At 36.7% G+C, this 20,960-nt stretch overlaps 2 protein-coding genes and 1 long non-coding RNA gene across 4 annotated transcripts; 2 read left to right on the top strand and 1 right to left on the bottom strand.

Annotated features, from left to right (window-relative positions):
- Positions 1 to 1,019: 1,019 nt before the first annotated feature.
- Positions 1,020 to 2,137, top strand: LOC120182775. The gene is made up of 4 exons (XR_005521866.1): positions 1,020 to 1,148; positions 1,438 to 1,735; positions 1,822 to 1,953; positions 2,072 to 2,137. It is a non-coding gene; the product is annotated as an uncharacterized LOC120182775 (long non-coding RNA).
- A 2,080-nt stretch (positions 2,138 to 4,217) lies between these two features.
- On the top strand, positions 4,218 to 5,138 carry LOC120182787 (probable E3 ubiquitin-protein ligase XERICO). Its single transcript, XM_039187655.1, has 2 exons — positions 4,218 to 4,268; positions 4,440 to 5,138. The coding sequence occupies exon 2, from the start codon at positions 4,497 to 4,499 to the stop codon at positions 4,953 to 4,955; it is 459 nt and encodes a 152-aa protein (XP_039043586.1). The 5' UTR covers positions 4,218 to 4,268; positions 4,440 to 4,496; the 3' UTR covers positions 4,956 to 5,138.
- Positions 5,139 to 5,503: 365 nt separating this feature from the next.
- Positions 5,504 to 8,782, bottom strand: LOC120183048 (OBERON-like protein). Of its 2 annotated transcripts, XM_039187843.1 has the most exons (3): positions 8,649 to 8,782; positions 6,907 to 8,060; positions 5,504 to 6,396 (listed from the first exon to the last, which is right to left on the bottom strand). In XM_039187843.1, exons 2-3 carry the CDS (start codon positions 8,039 to 8,041, stop codon positions 5,771 to 5,773), a joined length of 1,761 nt encoding a protein of 586 aa, XP_039043774.1. In that variant the 5' UTR covers positions 8,042 to 8,060; positions 8,649 to 8,782; the 3' UTR covers positions 5,504 to 5,770. The 2 variants fall into 2 exon arrangements, with proteins under 2 accessions (XP_039043774.1, XP_039043775.1); XM_039187844.1 differs by lacking the exon at positions 8,649 to 8,782 and having other exon boundaries at positions 5,504 to 6,393; positions 6,907 to 8,276.
- Between the last annotated feature and the right edge of the window lie 12,178 nt (positions 8,783 to 20,960).

The following is a 20,960-nucleotide window of genomic DNA, read 5'->3' as shown; positions in this document are numbered from 1 at the left end:
TATCTCATATCAACTTATTCGAGCATGGCCATGCGTTTCTAGTCTTACTCAATCAAGTGACCTATGATATATTTCTTATTATGTAGGAAGTATATATCCTATCTTAATCATACACACCCACTACATATATTGAGATATATTCAATAATAGTCTTTATAGAGCAACCAGTTACGGAGCTTGTTTAACTGCATCAAAACATACAACAATATATGTTGGGATAGTATTGATCTCAAGTCTGAGGATCATACATATAGTCATCACCATTCAAGAACATTGTTATGTGAAAGATGCAATTTTCAACCTGCTTTTGTTAGATGTGAAGAGGAAAGAGTTTCACTCTTTCAAAACTGCGATTGGGTAGGACATGGAACCTCTACATCGAACTCAACACATACGAGACAAGAAATTAATTGTTACTCTGGTTGCCCATCATCCGCCGAACTTTCTTCTATTTGGCCATTTTTACAGCAATCTCCTTCAGCTGGTCAATCTACCTTTGAACAAGAATTAGGTCTATTGAGCATCGATGAGAATGTGGAGAGTACTTCCTGGGACTCTACAGAGAACAACATTAGCCAGGATAATACTGGCGTGGCTGGAGTTAATGAAACTTGCAGTACGGATAGGGGAAGTGGCTTGTGTGGGACTTCATCAATCCCTGAACACAAATCTGCACGACTTCTGGATCAGACATCTGGATCAAAAGATGCATCATCGTCCAAGGTAAATGGTGAATTTGGAATATATATCATTAAAAAATCTTGACAAACTGTTCTTGAGGTACATTCAGGCATATGTTACCTTCCTATTTATATTTGCAAATGTACTCGGCCGTATTCTCATAACGTCTGATGCTACAAAACACATTAACAGTAAGAGTTCAGGGATAAACACTAATTTTTTACTTTATTAATCTGCAGTCAGGTTGCCCTCCCACAAAGTATCCTAGACTTTCTGAGGATGATCTCTAGGATGACTTCCATATGGGCGAGGTTGATCTGAATCTTGAAAAGTATGAAGAACTCTTTGGGATGAATCTCAATCATTCAGAACAACTTCTCGAGAATGGTGGAATTGCTAGCTTATTTGGGATAAAGGACATGCCTGCTGCTGATTAAGACTGTCAGACCACGGCAGCTGGTGCTGAGGTTCTCTCATCTCTTTTGGTCTTGCTGTGCAGTATCTGTATTATATTTTTCTGATGATAGTATTGTCATTCTTCTAAATGCTATTCTTTTTCTTATATTTTTAAATAGTATTCCTATTTATGCATTATCAGTTTTCAGTTGGTTGCCAATAGTGTTAATAACCTTTATTTACATTCTTGACTAATGTACCAAAATAAAGTTTACTGTCCTGTCCTTCCATGTGTTGGGCCTTTGTTTTATGTAGTGAGCAGCAAATGTTCTATGGTTGATCCTAAATATTCTTGTCCAGGGCTCATCTGTTGGATTGGTCAATGCAATTCAGCCAGCATGCAGCAACGCGGCATCTAGTGATTCCATGATGAGTAATAAAACCGATTCAATTCTGTATTTTACCGCAAGGCATGCCCATCCAACATTTTCTGGCCAAACTGGAGAGAGCACTGCAGGAGATTACCAAGATTGTGGGGCTTCCGCTATGCTTCCCATGGGAGATCCTCCTTGGTGTACTCCATGTGCTGAGAGCTCCAACCCATCAGCAACTAGAAGTGATGCTGCTTGCTCTACAAGGAAAAGAAGAAGACGCGAATGTAAGTATATGAAAATAATCACTACAGTTACATAATCCCATCATTCAAAGGAATGTATGTTTAACTTCATACTTACTGCATGATAGGTTTGAGAAGTGAGTGAGATATGAGTCTCGCAAATCAAGGGCTGACGTGAGAAAGCGTGTGAAGGGACGATTTGTCAAAGCTGGCAATGCCTATGATTTTGATCCATTGAGCCCAACAAGAAGCTTTTGAGAGTACAATCTTTTTTAACCATGCTTACCCAAAAAAAATGTTAGTTGGAAAGAAGTGGTTATATTCTTACCCCAAAATGTTGAAATTGATGCTCATACTTTCATTTTGAAATATTGACAGGCTGTATGGTTGTGCATAAGGCTCCAGGTTTGTTTCATCAGAAGTTGGATGCTAAAATGCCATGAAGGGTTGCAGTAAAATATTGATGGATGCCGGGCATAAATCGGCCGGATCATGTTGTCTCCTGCAGGTTCCACCAGCCAAGCAATTTCAGCTGCCAAGTTCATATTATAGTATGGAAAAGAGAATGCTCAGTGTTTATTATGTTGACAATTATATACCTTCACCTGCTGCTGCTGCTGCTGCAGTCATGATATGTACTTAGAAACCACACTTTTGCAGTCATGATATACCTTTTATTTGTCTATTGGCTGGCAGTTAACAGTTGTTAGGTGAGACCAGAGACACGCGGTTGTAATATTCTCTCTTGCGGTGGACTGGACGTGTACAGCACAGGATTAATCACACTTGCACTTGTGATGAGGTTGTGTACCTTAAGACGATTCAATCAAGAAATTTACACGTTTTATCTCTTGTGAATGGTGCAGGTAAGATATGTTCAGGGATGGATCGAGATTGAGACTAATTGTCTTATCGTATATATATTTTCTATTAATAATATATTTTCATTTCTTTGTAATTTTATAAGTTGGTTGATCCTAACATAAAACTCCAGAAGCATATGTTGAATGCAAAAGTGGTAATCCCATTGTGATTGAGGGCTCCATCAAAGGTTTTCAATATGGGGAGTTATGGCATCTCTCTTAAACAGGACAAAGTTGGGACGTTGATTGCTTTGAAAGATGGAAAGTGAAGCTGCTAACTGTGAAAGATATTTTTTATACATCAAAATAATTTTAACTCTCAAATCCAACTAAATCTTTATAAATAATAGAGTTACATCATCCAACTCACTAGGTAAAAATCCTCAGATAATGCATAAAAAAATATGCCTAAGTTGAAGGGGAACTTAAATAGAATTTGAGACATATTTTACATTGGTCGAACTTAATAAATATAATGTTTGACGTGTGTTGATGACGTGTCACACTAAGATAATGTCATATTATCATTAAAAAAATTAAAAATCACCCCATTATCCATCTGTTTATTTCTTAACGATGTGTGATTAAAAAAATTAAAATATAACATTGAGTATTATTTGTAAAAAAAATAATTGAGTGATTAACACAAAATTAAAGTGATGGACCAAATACGTAATTTTTATAAATGTGAACTAATAATGAATGAAATAACGGGTGACAGTGGCTTGAGTTCAAAGACAGACAATGTCGCCCTCTAAAGCAAACAACGAAAAAAAATTAATTAAAAGAAAAATCCTAATTCAATGAATGATTATAAATGAAGTAATAAAAGACTTGTAAGTAAATTCATCTATTCAACATTATAATAAAAAAATATTGATTCTTAGTTATAAAAATATGAAAAGATTCAAATACTTTTCTAATATAGTTATCATAAAAAATAATTATTTTAATATATTTTGAATTAAATTAATATCAAATTAATTTATAACATTAAAATAATTAAAAAATTATTATATAAATTATTAATATTAAAATGAATCAGACAAAAAAATCATATGTACAAATGGACAAGCCATTTGTTAAATAGATATTTTTGGGAATTGTTGTACATACATGCCTAGCTCTACAACAGCTCAGAACAGAATCTAATCTACTAATGCAAAAAGGGAGCTTACTAGGCTTCAAGACACCAAAACACTAAACTGAAGTAAAAGACGGACTGATGATATAAGTAAACACCATAAATAAGCCGCAAAACCCGGAATCCTAACCACAGTTCCTTTCGGAGTTAAGCTGGTGGTGTTTGCTATATAAGGCGAAAAAAAAGGATCCCACAGCACCCATTGCCAAAAAGCTTACATTTTTCCCTCCTGTTAAAACCCCAGTTTACTTTTCTCTACGTTTCATCCATACCATTTAAAGAAAAGTTAAAGCTTAGTTCTTGGTACCTTTGCTGATCATTTTTGTGTAAGTTTCTTCTTTAATGAAGCCGGTGATGGATTGTAAATTTAACTTTATGGGTTTCTTCTTTATATTATGGATGAATATGTTGGATCTCATATACAAGATGTCATTTTTAACTCATCAATGTTAATTATTTGTTCTCGGTCATTTCAACCTTAGGTCATTTTTAACCCATCCTGGTTCTTTTGCAGGTTACCTGGGTCGTCACTTGTTGTTTGAAGTTGTTCCCCCTCTCTGCTTTTAGGGTAAATTCCGATATCAATTATAGTGATCTTCCAACTTTTTTGTTTGGTGTTTTTATCTTCATGGGAGTTTTGGAATCAATGATTTTCGTTTTTGTTTTGCATAATTTTATGACTTCTGCATTGATTGCTATCTTTGTATGGTGTTCTAATGTATGTATCTGTGTTTTCCAGGTCATATATATTAACAAAAGAGTGCCATCGTTTCCAAAATTCAAGTTGACACGAAAAATGGGTCTCGCAAGTCTCCCAACTCCATCAGAAGGAGTGCTATGTATACTTTTGGTGAACACAGCTTTATCTATATCTATAGTTAAGGGCATAATCCGATCGATCCTTCACATTGTCGGTATCCATCTCTCGTCACCATCATCATCATCCTCAGATTCTGATGAAAATCTATCGGAACCTTTTGAGTTCCACCTCAATACTCCTGATAGTTACATTGAGGAGTTCCGAAGTAAGACCCCAGCGATACGGTTTGATGCAGTGTATAGCTTCAAGCAGCCACAGCATGACTGTTTGGTTTGCCTGACTCAGTTCGAGCCAAAATCAGAGATCAACCACTTGCCTTGCGGCCATCTCTTTCACAAGGCGTGCTTGGAAAAGTGGTTGAATTATTGGAATGTTACATGCCCTCTTTGCAGGACTCCTCTGCTGCCTGAAGAGGAGGCTTCCTGCTTTTGGTGAGAGAATTTTATCATGCAGAGCTGAGGAAACTTCTGTATACAGCTAGTTTAGTATACGGTATGTAAATTACTGCTATCATGGTAGGTTTCGAGTTAGGCGAGTTTTAGCATTACCCTCGAGTTTACCTTGATGCGGTGATATTGTGTTACTTAATCAATGCCTATATTGTTAGGGTTTCGGATGTTACATGTTCATGGAGATTTTGTTTTCTTTATTACTGCCTTGTTCATGGAGATTGAGAAGGTTATCCAACATCATGTCTGCAACAATAACAGCCATACAGTACTGCACGCCTCTCTGGTTGTACTACAAAATATGAACCTCTGGTTGTCTCTATATCAAAACATCTGTTTCCAACTCTCATGGGCACCACCTGCAGCTTTGGCATTAACTCGTGTTTTTATTTTTCATGACAAAGACATTTGAAACAGATCCATGTCGAGTTAACATCAAGGTGGTGTCCGGACATCAGAATTACGACAGAGACAAAATGTACATTGGATTTAGTTTTCCGCATTGTATACACAAAATTAACATGATACATGAAGTTCGTCCAAAATCTACATTGTATTTAGTTTCGGCATTGTATACACAAAATTAACATGATACATGAAGTTCGTCCATAAGGAAAGAATGATAGCATAGTTACAAAAAGCTAAAAATAAGGATTCACAACTACTAATTACTTTTACAGGATAATAAGTTAACTGACCTTGATTCAAGGTTCAAGGGCATGCCTAATATGAAGTAGCAACTCTCACAAATTTACTGACAAAGCAACTTGCTTCAATAAATAACATGCTATCTAGAACTCCTTAGGGATTTGTTCTGAAACTGTGGCCCTCGTTTGGCAGTGAGTCTGCCTCAGAGAGGATATTGAATCCATGGAGAAGATCACGGATCTTGGAATACGCCAACAACTGTGAAGGATCGCCTCCAATACTGCTCTGTGATGCACGTGAGCTCTCCTGCAGCTTTATCTTTTCAAACAAATACTTCTTCTCAGCCTCTGCCTCGCTCAGGCGAAGTTTGAGGTAACTGCTAGTATACTCTTCCTCTGATTTATCAGACTTGGCAAGTGCAATACTCTGAAGCCTCTCAGCCTCTTGTTTTGCCTCATTGGCCTTGAGCTGGAACATATCGGCCTCTGCGTGTTTAAGCCTAACAATTTTCTCCAGCTCTTCTATCTGCACCTTCTTTTTCTCCCTCTCCAGCTTCAGTTCTGCCACTTCTTTGGCTTTGTCCTCGAGCTCCCGCTCACAAGCATCAAGAGCCACGCGAGCTTTCTTGAACATCCTCAACTTCTCATCAGCCACCATTTCCATCTTCCTTATGGCCTCTTGCACTAGATCTGCAATTCGATTGCATGCCTCTTGGGGTGCTACCAACCCACCACCTTCCCCAATTTCCAGGCTTGTTGAAGATTCCATATCAAGCTCTACTGAGAGAAGTAACAATGATTTTTTTATAAAAAAGAAAAAGAAAACTTAATAAGGGAAAGCAGAATTCCAGCAAGAATCACACATATCAAATTTGCAGAAAAGTTACATGTTGGACCAAAAAATAATTAAAACCAAGTCGACATAAAACCAGAGGGGAAAAACACAACATGCACCGTATAGAAACCGTTGTAAATCATTCATTTCAAATAACTTTCACAATCTAATTCTAGCTGCCATCAGGCTCTGATCAAATTATAGTTAGGACTGGTGTTTTTCTGTTTTGGACCTTAAATCATGCTCGCCATTGGGCATTGGCAACGCAGGATTACCATATGGTTGATGAAGAATCGATTATAGCTTCCCTACTTTTGGAATCAAGTATGAAAAATAATTCTAAATATTCATTAAATGCATTGAAAGGAAAAAATGCATAAATGAGCATAGAACTTTCATCCCCACACAATGTTCACCGATAACTTGGAAGATAAAATAATTAGCACACGTTTTACCTTGGAAAAATATTAATATTGATCTGCAAGCTGTCAACCCTGCCAGTCCACCCCTCATTTTTTCTATAAGATCCTCACACTTTGAAAAGAGTTTCTTCCCTCTGGGGTCATCACTTCCACAAAAAATCCTACAAACAAAATCAAGTTCTCTCATGAGAGCCTCCCTATCCCAGGCTGGAGCACAATGTTGGAAGACATCTTTAACCCAACCCAACAGCTCAGATGTTCCATTGCAAGCTCGGCAGCGGAAAACCATTTCAGTAGGACCTGCTCCACTCTTAGCAGAAGGACCCATACAAATTTGACCATCACGAATAGCGCAATCTGTATGAGACCAATGGGAACAGAAATCGCAACCAATCCAGTGGCAGGTATTTACTTCAAAATCGAACTTGTTGCAGATAACACACATACAAAGATTGCAAAATCCATTCCTATTGGCACATATTTCACAGGCGCAATCATCTGCAGGTAGCTGGTTTTGGCATGCAATATTTCTGCATCTTTTGTACACAAAAACCTCAATGAGAGAGGCTTGGGATAGACTGATGTTTGGATGCAAGAATGCCTGAATTCCCATATTTATTGCAACAAGGGTCTCAAGTTGTGCCCGGTGTGCTCTAATCAATGTCTTTGCTGTTAAATCAGATCTGCTTTGAACAAACTTCTGAAGAATCAAAAACTCCTCCCGGCTTTGTGAACCACCATTGCCTTCCAGAATACTCTTGAGTTGATTCTTTAGCTCATCTAGAAACTCATCAGGTAGGTGATGCATCATTTCAGAGATAACATCAACTCTTTCTCTTGCAATGTCTCGAAGGGTTATCTTATCGGCACTAGAAACACGGAGAATAACAGACTGCTTGGTGCCATCATTTTCAGTTTTCACATTTACCATCTTCTTTTCTGTGACAGCATCAGTAGTAAGAGTCTCTCGAGAGGTAGCACTCTCAGTAGGAGACTCGTGAATGTTATCCGAGTTAAATCTGGGCTCTTGGGCATTAGGCAACAGTTGAGGGTCCGAGGAGACGAAGGACAATGAAGTCTGTAAGCTCCCTGGTTGTTGTTCTTGACGTGGGGGCAGCATCTTCGACATATGCTGGTGGTTAATATTAGACCCAGATGATGTTCCCATCAAAAAAATCTCAGTTACTCTGCAAATAAAAAAGCAACTCTAATGCATCATCATTCATGATCCAACACAACTTACAATAGATTATAACATAAACTTGAGCTTCTTTCTATTAAAGTTCCTCATTGATTTTTGCTATTTTCTTTTTTACCCCATCAAGAGTTGCTTTAAAAATAAAAGCAACAAGTCAAAACAATATCTTATTTGTTCAAAATGAAGACTTGATTAACAATTTCAAAAGTAATTCTATTCCAAAAGGATTGTTTCATATTAAATTTGTAATGAGAAGACCTAAGATTTAACCCAAAATTCCAAATCCATATCTTTTCAAACCTACCCAAAATTAGTTCCTTCAAACAAAAATATTCTGATCTCGTACAATCAATTATACGATACAGATGGTCAAAACCCTAATCTGAGTCAACCCCCAGCTAGAAAATAACAATTCGAAATTCAGTCAACAAAGAAAGACTTAAATTATTGAGAAACCTGAAGTAAAACCAACAACCATCTTATTTCGCGAATCAAACAAGGAAGAAAGTTCAAAACTAGAAACTTGTGAAAGAGAACCCTGTAACTTAGAAGAGTACAAATGAAGAAAAGTTAATACCTTTGACGCAGACCGGTGGAAAGGTCGGACCGGTGGAAAGGTCGGACCGGCAAAGAGCGGAGGAGAGATCAGATTGACCAAAGTCAAGAGTGCCGTTGGAGGAAATGGGGAATTCTTTGATTCAAAGGGTCATATGATTGCTTCCTTATCTTGTAACGCCGCTCACGATGTATCCTGGATGCCTACTTTTGACGAAAGACAAAGTCAAATTTAAAAAAAAAATAAGGTACAGTGCACATATCATCATAAATATTTGATTAAATTCTTTTTTGGTTTAATAACAAGTTTACCTAAATTATACCTCTAAAAACGTTTTAGTGTTTAAATAATTTTTTTGTTAGAAATAAGTATCTAATATTTCAAACGATACTTTAAGTGCTCAAATGTTAACCGTCGTTAAATATCTTCGTTAAGTGAAATATGTCATATTATAGTAATTTTAAGAATTTATTTAAAAAATTAAAAAAAATATTTTTTTGTAAAAAAACCCAAACAGCCTATGCTTAGAGTCTCCCTCCCCTCTTTCCCTTCTCCCTTCCCCTTCCTCTTTCCCCTTTTATAGTCGTAGGTTGGTAAGCCAAGATCATCATTACCACTGTCATCAGTACCGGTGTTGACCCCTGATCAAATCTTGTTGATCTTTCGTCATAATGTCATCGTTTATCGTGGAAGAACGTTCGAAGGTTTATCGATTTTAAAGCCACTATCGCCGTTCTTCGTCAATTATGGATGATTTCGACGTTTATAAGTCACGTCGCCGTCGCCATTCGAACCACGATGATGGTTGGAGATGGTTGACAATCGTTTGGGTTAGAAAATTAAAATTGGAAATTAGGAATTTAGATTTTGAGAATTTTAGATTTAGGGATTTTGGTGCGGTAAAGATGATGATTGATCAATGGGTGGGTGACGACGGATGAGTGATCATTCAACGATGACAATAGTAGTCAGAGATGACCGACGACGATTGGTAATAAGATTGAAATGAGAGATTTTAGTTTTTTAGGAGTTTTTTATAATTTCGGTAAAAAAAAATGGGGTTTTTTATAATTATTTTTTTATTTTTAATTAAAAATAATATTTTTATTATTAAAAAGTTTTAAAAAATAAATGGTAGACACTTAAAAATATAATCGAGAAAACTTAAGATATTTATTTTTAACGAAAAATTCTTTAAATAATTAAATATATTCTGAAATAAAATTCAAACACTTATTTTTATATTAAATCATCTTTTTATATTAAATTATTAAAATTAATAAATCAATCATTGACGTCATCGATTAACATTAAATCAGTCGCTCTATATTAACAATATGGGTTACACAAAACTTATATGGTCCGTTATGTGAATACCTGACAACTTTTTTATATTTGTTTTTCTTCGTCACGCTCTATCTTCTGGCGATTTGACCAAACTGACATTATTTAACCGAATATTTACCTTTTTAGCATCGTTTGATATATATTTCCCAAAGTGGTACCCTTTCGGCTGAGCTGGCGAAAGGCGCATACCCGAGGACGCGCTTTACCCGAGTTTTCGCTGAGTTGGATGCCACGTGTGGAAGGCGCATCCCTGGGGACGCGCCTTCCATTAAATGCCATAAATGCCCCCATCCGTTTTCCCTAACTACCCCTCCTCCTCCCCTATATAAACCCCCTCAACCCTCCCTCATTCTTCACACCAAAATCATATTATCCTCTCTTATATAACTCAAATTCTCCAACTATTTGAGTTTTAAATTTTTTATTAGTGGTAAGAAATTTATTTTTATGTTAGTATTTTTTTAAATAGTTATTATATTTTATATTAATATATTTATATAAATATTATTTTTTTATTAAAATAATATTTATATAATTATTATTTATTTAGAATTATTAATTTTTTTTGTGCTAATTATATTGTTTTGTCTACAGTTATAATGGAAAACGAAATGCTGCTGCGATTGGATGTTGATTATATCTCCAGACATTTTAGCGATATGGTAATATTTTTTATAATTAATGTTAATATTTAAATTTATTTTTAATTTAAAGTTATTATGAATTTATATTAATTTTAATTTTTTTAATGTATATTATTTAGGATACTGATCGTATTTTAGAGACTTTTATTAAAAATCCACGTATACCGACACCGAAATGTATTTTTCCATATTTGGCTTCTGCCGGGTTCGGGTATATTGCAACAATTATTGGCGGTTGCAAACTCGAACCTGTCCTAATTTTTGCACTGATTAAGAGGTGGAGGCCCAAGACACACTTTTCACCTTCCATTTGGAGAGGCCACGATTACATTGGAGGATGTCTCTATGCATCTGGGGCTTCCCGTCGACGGAAATATGATGTGTGGTATGGCGGATGGTGATTGGTAATCAATGTGCATTGATTAACTTGGAGCTGCTCCGCCAGAGTTTAATGGAGGTAGAATAGCTTTATCTTGGTTGAAAGCTAATTTTGAGGTTTTAAATGAAAATGCTTCAGAGGATCAAGAAAAGGCATGTGCTCGGGCATATATTCTACGAATAATTGGAGGAATATTGATGCCCGACAAATCTCGCAACCAGGTGCATTGTATGTGGTTGCGGCATCTGATCGATTTTGATGAAGCTGGAAGATATAGTTGGGACGCTGCAGTTTTGGCATTTCTCTTTAGAGAAATGTGTCGGGCGACGAATTATAAGAAAACTGCTATCGGTGGATGTCTCCTGCTTCTACAATCATGGGCGTGGTTCCGCATGCCTTTCTTATGCCCGATCGTGAATGAACCATACGTATTCCCCTTATTGTTGAGGTAATTTTCGAACTAAATTTTGATTTAAATATTTTTAATTAAATAGGGTGATATTTAGTTTATAATATATTTTATAGGTGGTCGATGAAAAGAAAGAACCATAAAAGTATACCTACTGGGTTAGAGGAAATTCGTTTACTTATTGATACGAAAGCTGGGTATGAGGTGTGTTTTTAAATCTGTTTAAATATTAATATTTTAATTTAAAATGCTAGATATAATTAGAATATTTTATTTATTTGAATTGTATATTTATATTTCAGTTTCAGTGGATACCTTATGCGAGCGATGAAGTGAAGGCTTGCATCCCACACCACCTTAGTGGGTCATTAGAAGTAATGATGTCGGTTATACCTCTTATATGTTATGCTATTATTGAGTGGCATCCAGTTGATCGCGTGCTCCGTCAGTATGGTTGTACGCAATATATTCCTGGAGCACCTAGGAATTTAGACGACGTGCAGAACATAGATAGACAAGGAAAGAAAGAGGTTAACTGGGTGGTGAGACACAGAGATTGGATTGCGCTTTGGGAGAACCGATATGCACTGTTGGCCTCTCGACAATATTACGCTGAAACTGGTCATATGGTTACGGATAACTATATGACTGGTTTAATGAAAATGGGAAGCCGTTTCTACTTTCGGCGGAAGCACGAGGGGTTAGCATTCCTAGGCGCCGAGAAAGACGTCAACCATCTCAATATCATCGTCCCCCGACGCATGGATAGAGAGAAGGCGCTACCGGTTCTACATCAGTCCCACCACAACATCCTTATCCGCCGATGCCGCAGGGGTACATGCCCAGCCCTCCACTTCATATGCCAAGCCCACCAGTTCATATGCCATCTCCGCAGGGTTACATTCCGAGCCCTCAGGGTTACATTCCTAGCCCGCCAGGTTACATTCCGAGCCCGCAGGGTTTTATACCATATGGAGGTGCATATACGACTATGTTTAATGATCCAGCATATGGTTCATATGCATCTTATTTGGCTGGTGGTGTTTCTCCGCAGACACCTCAATCTCCATCTGGATCACAGACATCGATGCCAATGTTTCCACAGTTTTCACAGTTCCCGGGGAGCGGTGGGATTGTTACTAGCACTCCTCCAGGGTCGTTATTTTATACAGGCCCTTCAGCCCCTTCAGCGTCATCTACACCAAATGAAGAAAATGCTGTTGATGATGATAGTGAAGATGAGGAGACTGAAGAACAAGTTCCACGAAGAAATCCTCCACGAAATAGACAACCACCGCCATGTGGAACTCATTCGAGAAGACGGCATCGGTGATCCAGTTGTATTTTAATGTTATTTAAATAGTTATATTTCAGAATTTTATGTAATTTGGTTATGTTATTTAAATATTTCATGGTTGTTACATACATATTTTTAATGTTATTTTTTATTTACATTTAACATTAAATGTTTGATAAATGTTTTTAAAATACAAATTATAATATTCGAAATTTAAAATAAAAATAAAAATAATATTATTTGAAAGTTAAAATTAAAATATAAATTATAGTATTCGAAATTTAACATTAAATTTCAACTTAATATTCCAATTGTATTCGAAATTAAAAGTTATATTCCAATTATAGTTCACAATACTTAAATTGAAATTAAATTTATCCATACATATGATTTTATCATTAACATATATATTAAAACATATACATTAAAATCAACTTATCACTTCACATTTATTCGTAAAAACATCTCGATGCTCATTCCATACAATTTCAATGTCACAATCAACTTATCACTTCACATTTATTCAATTTATCCATAACAGGGTGAGTGACATAATAGGGCAATGATAACATATTCTCTGACAAAATAATGGAAGGCGCGCCCCCGGGAACGCGCCTTCAAGTCCCCTGAGAAATAATAGGTACTGATATGAATAGTGTCCCCGAGGGACATGAGTGACATAATAGGGCAATGATAACATATTCTCTGACAAAATAATGGTAGGCGCGCCCCTGGGAACGCGCCTTCAAGTCCCCTGAGAAATAATAGGTACTGATATGAATAGTGTCCCCGAGGGACATGAGTGACATAATAGGGCAATGATAACATATTCTCTGATAAAATAATGGAAGGCACCCTCGGGAACGCGCCTTTATGTGAATAGTACCCCGATTATAGACACTATTATATGTAACGTATTATAAACTTTCAAAACAAACTTCAGTTCACAAGCTTTCAAATTCTCAAATTCCCAAACTCTAAATTCTCAAATTCTCTGAAAATGAGTCGTCTTTCTGCTGTTGGTTTGTATGATAGAGAAATTAAGGAAGCTGAAGAGGGGGTTATTTTTGAGTCAGATCATTATATCCCCTTAACCTTGAAGAGAAACATCACAATTGAGGAGTTAATCACAAAAATTTCGTTAAAGATTCGTGTAGCAGGCCAGAGAAGACTATCTTCACTTCAGTACAGATTTCCTACTGAACTTTTTCTGCTCACGTATATATCATTTAGCTTTCAAACGATGATGATGTTTCTATGATGGTTGATGCTCATATGGGGAGTTCACAATCTCTTATTGAAATGTATGCCACTTTTATTGAGGTTCGTGCAACTCGTGATCTCTCATATTCCTCTCACTTTGGCATTGCATATCAAGTTGATCAAGTTGATAGCCCGATACAACTGATCTGTAATGATTTCACATCATTAATGGCGGATCCAATGCCAGATGCCATGCCATCAAGTTCAATAGGAAGGCATTCATCTGCAACTGCTTATGATCTCAACCCACGTGGCTTCACCAATAATACATATGCAACATCTCTTCTACTTCAAGGGGCAGACATTCATCTGCCAATGTTTTCGACTTACATATGGAAATGCCAACGAGACGACAGTCTATTCACATCCCACATGATACAATGACCTCAAGTTCAAGGGGAGGACACGCAAGCGGGAACTTATTTGACCTCAACATTGGATTATCGGAGGAACCCTCATCTCTACCAGAAGAACCTCTTCGGGAGCCAGGTGCTGAAACGGGATTATTCGTTGAACCTGACTCACCACAGTTTAACGTACATTCTGATGATGACGAGGATGACGTTCCGATAAATACAACACCAGCTGAACTTCCTGCACATATGTATGAGGCTGATTATGATGCAATGTATGAGCCTGAATTTCCAGATGTTCCTGATGTTGGCAACTATGGACTTCAATCATCAGTCAATGACGGTAATTTACATATTGGAATGTAGTTCGCATCGAAGGAGGAAGCAATGATGGCAATAAAGAGTTACAATATTCGTAACTCAGTTCAGTCCCATGTTGATCGATCTAACACGGAGAAATATGTCTGTTACTGCGTCTAACGTGACAACGGATATCAATGGATGGTCCGTGTATCAAAGAGGAAGAGGAAGAACAACTTATGAGAACTAACCAGATACAACGGTCCTCATACATGTTGTGCAAGAGGTATAAACCAGGATCATCCCAACTTGGACTCCAACATTATTTGCCAAGCAATCATGCCCATTGTGAAGAAAAGCTCTCATATAGATGTTGCAGTGTTGATTTCTGTTATACAGTCACAATATGGGTACACTATCTCATATAAAAAAGTGTGGTTGGCAAAACAGAATGCCATTTGCAAACTTCATGGCGAATGGGATTCCTCTTACAACGAGCTGCCCAGTTGGTTTCATGTTGTGCAAAAACTTAATCCCGGGACAATTGTTGAGTTCGAAACTCAACATCATTTCGTGAATGATCGAATGGTTCGCGATCGCTGCCAATTTTACTGTGTCTTTTGGACTTACCCTCAGTGTATTAATGCAGTCAAGTACTGTAAACCAGTTGTCCAAATTGATGGAATTTTCTTGTATGGGAAATACAAGCAAGTTTTATTATTGGCTGTGGTCCAAGATGGAAACCACAATATTCTTCCTGTTGTGTTTGCCCTCGTTCAAGGAGAAGACACTGAGCCTTGGGCTTTTTTCCTTAAAAATTTACGTTTACATGTTGTCACCAGGGAACGAGTATGCATTATTTTAGACCGAGGAGCCGGGATAAAAGCATCAATGGACTCTTTGGGTACAATGTATAGACCTCCACATGTTCAACATCGTTATTGTGTCCGTCATATTGCTGCAAACTATTACGAAAAATACAAGAAGAACGATGAACGTCAGTTAGTCGTGCGGATGGGTATGTTACTTTTTCCCAATTTTTCTATCAATTTCTTATTACTTATTTATACTTCATATTAACTATTACATATTCCTAATGGCTTAGGTTACGAACTCTTACCTCAAAGGTTTGAGTCGATGCTACAAGAGCTGTTTGGCAAAAATAAGAAGGGGTGCGAGTACATTATGGACATCAGCAAAGAAATGTGGACAAATGCATATGACGGGGGGTATCGCTATGGTCATATGACAACAAACTTGACTGAAGCAATAAATTCAACCTTAAAGAAGGCGCGTCATTTACCAGTCACGGCGTTGGTTAAAACGACTTATTTTTGTTTGGGTCAACTCTTTGCAAAGCTCGGTGGACAAGCTCTTACTTGGATGCAAAACGGCCATATTTACCACCCAAGACTAGTAGTTGATTTACAGAAAAAAGTGGTTGCATCAAATGGGATGTTAGTTACAAATATTTCTCGCACCCGTGAATTGTTTCGTGTAACCGAAATGCCACGTCCGCTGCAAGGGATTGAAGCTAACTCTTTCAGAGTTAATCTGCAAGAGAGGTGGTGCGATTGTGGTTTCTTTCAAGCACTCAAATATCCATGCTCTCATGTCATTGCAGCTTGCTCACATTCGCATTTGGACTACAAAAATTATGTTGATCCCGTAAACCAACTTTCACAAGTATTCAAGGTATATGAATTTGAGTTTCCGCCCATAGGAAACGAAAGAGACCCAAATGAGATTCAAACTTGGCTTACAATTGTACCAGATCCATTGCTATTGAGGGACTCAGGTCATCCAAAATCTACTAGAAAACATTGTGATATGGATATTCGAGAGAAGTCAACAGAACAAAAACGATGTGGGCATTGTAGAAACATCAGGTTAACTCTTATGTAATTAATATTGTATTTAAATGAATGTTTTTGTTTCTAATAATTTAATGTTATTGCATTTTATATAATTTGTCAATGTATGTACACCTAAATAATTTTTTAACTTTTAAATACATAAATATTTTCAATATATTTATTTAATATAATAATTAATATTATTAATTATAAATTTTTTTAAAATATAATAATAATTCCACCTTCTAAGTAGAGAAAAATATTAAATTAAACAAATGAAAAGTTATTAAAAAATTTATGTATACGATGACTCATTTCATGTTCTGATTGGAGGATTAAATTTATTAAATTAAATTTTCAATAAGACTAAATTCATAAAATATGTAAGTCTTGAAGATTAAATGTGTAATTATACTAATTTATTAACTTATGCATCAATATTTTCGTTAAATATTGATAAGAGATAACTAGGTTGATAACATTTAAATAATTAACTGATAAAATTAATAGATCGATAATCAAAATAAAAAATAATAATATAACCATATGTGTAATATTATAATTTCATACATTTTTCCTATAACTACAATAAAATCAAAATTGGTTTTCATATATTGTTCTATCATATTGATGTAGATAATTCACTCCACCTTTAACACACATTAACAAAATACATTTGATAATTCTTACATTATAATCGAAACACTTTACATAATATATTACTAATTTATAATAATAATAAAAATAAAATATTTATTATTAAACAAAATACTAGCGTGGCAGCCGAGTCATCAAAATCCCGTGAAGGCGCATCCCCGGGGATGCGCCTTCCACACGTGGCATCCAACTCAGCGAAAACCCGGGAAAAGCGCATCCCCGGGGATACGCCTTTCGCCAGCTCAGCCGAAAGGGTGTCACTTCGGGAAATATATATCAAACGGTGCTAAAAAGATAAATATTTGCTTAAATAATGTCAGTTTGGTCAAATCGTCCTATCTTCTAAGTCCTTAGTTCTTCATTTTTTTTGCTATAAAATTCTTCTCAGTTTTCGTGCAATATGAAGATTATCATTCTTCCTTACACCTACGGAAGACGACGATAAGCTTAGAGATCTTTACATCCTCGTTCTCAAGTCTTTCTCTTCTATCACTCTACTATTGTCTTAGCCTTCTATAATGCACCATCTCTACCCTTTGATTGATTTCAATCTTCAATCTCAAGACGACGACGACAAAATTCATTTTCATTACAAAAAAAGGTGCTCCAGCGTGATGATGGCTTTCTTTAGATGAAATTTCATATGAATTTTATCAAAAATAAATAAACGTGTACGATGTATGTCAAAAACAAGTAATTACACGAGCACGAATTAGATTATGACGTGCATTTATTAGTATAAACATAAGCAAGATTTTATATTAGAACTATATCTCTATTTATTAGCCATCACTCAATAAATTCATGTTTTTAAATATTTGAAAATCGACATATTTAAATAATGTGAGATTTGAAAAAAGATTTTCAAATCCCATATTGTTTAGAAATATAATTTTTTAATTATTTAAATATAAAATTTTAAGTAATAATTTGTTAGGTAATTGAACATAAAATTAATACACATATGTTGACTAACTTGCGTAATTATATATCTATTCTTTTTGTGTCACGTAAGCTAAGATTAAAAATAATATGTTATAAATGGATATTAATATAGAAATTATTTTTAAATGGGAAACACCCGAGTAAAAATGTCTCTATTAGCTGGTCGGTCATGGATTTCTTAATAAGTTGTGTAAGGTATGGCTCATAAATATACCGGTAAAGAGGACAGGGGATGGAGCGGAGTGAGCGAAGCGAACATCAACTGTCCTTACAAAGAAAGTCTCGTAGAGGGGGTTACGATTATGTGGGTTGGGGCTGCGGGGGCTGCGGCCCCGCGGTACGGTACAGGGTTAATTTTGTAATTATGTATCAGGGTTTTCTATTATAAATAGAGATGTAACCTAAACCTATGAGAATTGAATAAAATTTTATAGCGCCGCCTAGGCACCGAGGACGTAAGCACATTGCCGAACCTCGTTAAAATTCTTGTGTTCTTTCGTTTACTTTGCCCGATTTATCAACAATTGGTATCAGATGTTAGGAGAAAAATTCGAAGTCGCAAAATTCGATGGTCTGGGTAACTTCGGATTATGGCAAATGAGGGTGAAGGATCTGTTGGCGCAGCAGAGGATCCTGAAGGCTTTGCGACCTACAAAGCTGGCGTCGATGGAGGAGGAAGATTGGGAAGAATTGCAACAACGAGAGGCAGGAACCATACGATTATGCTTGGCAGACGAGGTTATGTATTATATCATGCATCTATCGTCTCCAGACAAAATTTGGAGGAAGTTGGAAAGTCAATTTATGTCCAAATCCTTAACGACAAAACTATATCTAAAGCAGCGGCTGTATGGGCTGAAGATGCAGGACGATCATGATTTGGCGCAACACGTGAATATCTTCAATCAAATCGTTTCTGATTTGGCTCGGCTTGATGTAAAAATTGAGGATGAAGACAGAGCGATGATTTTGTTATGTTCGTTGCCTCCCTCTTACGAACACATGGTGACTACTCTTACAAATGGGAAAGAGACTATCAACGTTGAGGAGATTACTGCAGCCTTGTTGGCTCACAACCAGCGGAAGCAGAATGCAGGGAAAAACTCTCAAGCCGATAGCTTATATGTCAAGGGTAATCGAGACCATGGACGGAAGCCAGAGAAGGCAGGGTCTGGTAAGTGGAATTCCAGATCCAAATCTAGGGATAAGAAGACAATTCACTGTTACAAGTGCAAGGAGGCGGGACATATGAAGCGAGACTGTCTGAAGTTGAAAAAGCAGACTGATGAGAAGCGTGATGTTTCATCCAAGTCTGTGAACGTGGTCGAGGATGACAATTCTGATTGCAGTGAGGGTGATATGCTTTCTATTTCAACGACTCAATTGACAGATGCGTGGATTCTTGATTATGGATGTTCTTATCACATCACGCCAAATAGGGAATGGTTTTCGATATACAGGTCGGTTAATTCTGGTTCTGTTTATTTGGGTGATGATCGATGTTGCAATATTGTTGGTATTGGTGATGTCAGAATTAAGATGTATGATGGCTCTGTTCGGACGTTGAGTAGTGTTCGACATATCTTAGATTTAAAGAAGAATTTGATTTCTTTGGGCACTTTCCAAAAGAATGGTTTTATCCCTAAGGCTGATGAGGATAGGGAAACCATTCGGATTGTTAAAGGTGTTTTGACTATGATGAAAGGAAAGATGACTGCAAGAAATATTTATAGATTGTTAGGAAGTACCGTTGCAGGTGTAGTTCATTCTGTTGAGTCCTGTGATGATACTACAAAAATGTGGCATATGTGTCTTGCTCATCTTAGTGAACGTGGTATGACAGAATTACACAAAAGAAATCTGTTGCATGGTGTCAAAAGTTGTAAGCTCAATTTTTGCAAGTATTGTGTTCTTGGTAAACAGACTAAAGTCCGTTTCAAGACTGCGAGGCACACAACTCAAGGGATTCTTGATTATGTGCATTCTGATGTATGGGGGCCTTCCACGACATCGTCTTTGGGTGGATCTAGGTATTATGTTACTTTTATTGATGATTTTTAAAGGAAAGTTTGGGTGTATTTTTTGAAATAGAAATCTGAAGTTTTTGAGAAGTTCAAGCTGTGGAAAGCTGAGGTAGAAAACCAAACAGGACGAAAAATCAAGTGTTTGCGGTCTGACAATGGTACGGAGTACACAGATTCACAGTTCTTACACTTCTGTAAGGAGCACGGGATTAAGAGACATTTTACAGTGCGCAAGATACCACAACAGAATAGTGTTGCGGAACGGATGAACATGTCGTTGAATGAAAGAGCCAGATGTTTGCGGTTGAATGCGGGGCTTCCCAAACACTTTTGGGCTGAGGCTGTTAACATGGCGTGTTATCTTATCAACAGATCGCCAAGGGCATCATTGGCTGGGAAAGTTGCAGAAGAGGTATGGACTGGTCTTGATGTTAGTTTTGATAACTTATGGATTTTTGGTTATCCTGCTTATGTGCATGTACCTACTGATGAGAGATCCAAACTTGATGCAAAATCGAAGGAGTGCATTTTTCTGGGTTACAAGAAAGGTGTCAAAGGATTCAAGTTCTTGGATCCAGTTGCGAAGAAAATTGTGATCAGTAGAGATGTTGTTTTTGATGAACAATCCATGTTTCAACAGAAGAAAGATACGACAGTGGTGGATTTTGAGCAGTTTCCAGTTGAGAAACCAGAAACAGTCTTCGAGACAGTGGTATAAACGGTTTGACTCATATATGATCAAGATTGGCTACAACCGATGTGAGTATGATTGTTGTGTCTATGTTAAGAGCCTTGATGATGGTTCTTTTATTTTTCTATTACTGTATGTTGATGATGTTGTGTCTATTTTGAGTATGAT

This window comes from Hibiscus syriacus, unplaced genomic scaffold, assembly GCF_006381635.1.
Source record: "Hibiscus syriacus cultivar Baekdansim isolate YM2019G1 unplaced genomic scaffold, ASM638163v2 tig00112738_pilon, whole genome shotgun sequence".
NCBI lineage: Eukaryota > Viridiplantae > Streptophyta > Magnoliopsida > Malvales > Malvaceae > Hibiscus > Hibiscus syriacus.
Note: the sequence above shows the minus strand (reverse complement) of the source record. Positions and strands in the feature narration are given on the sequence as shown.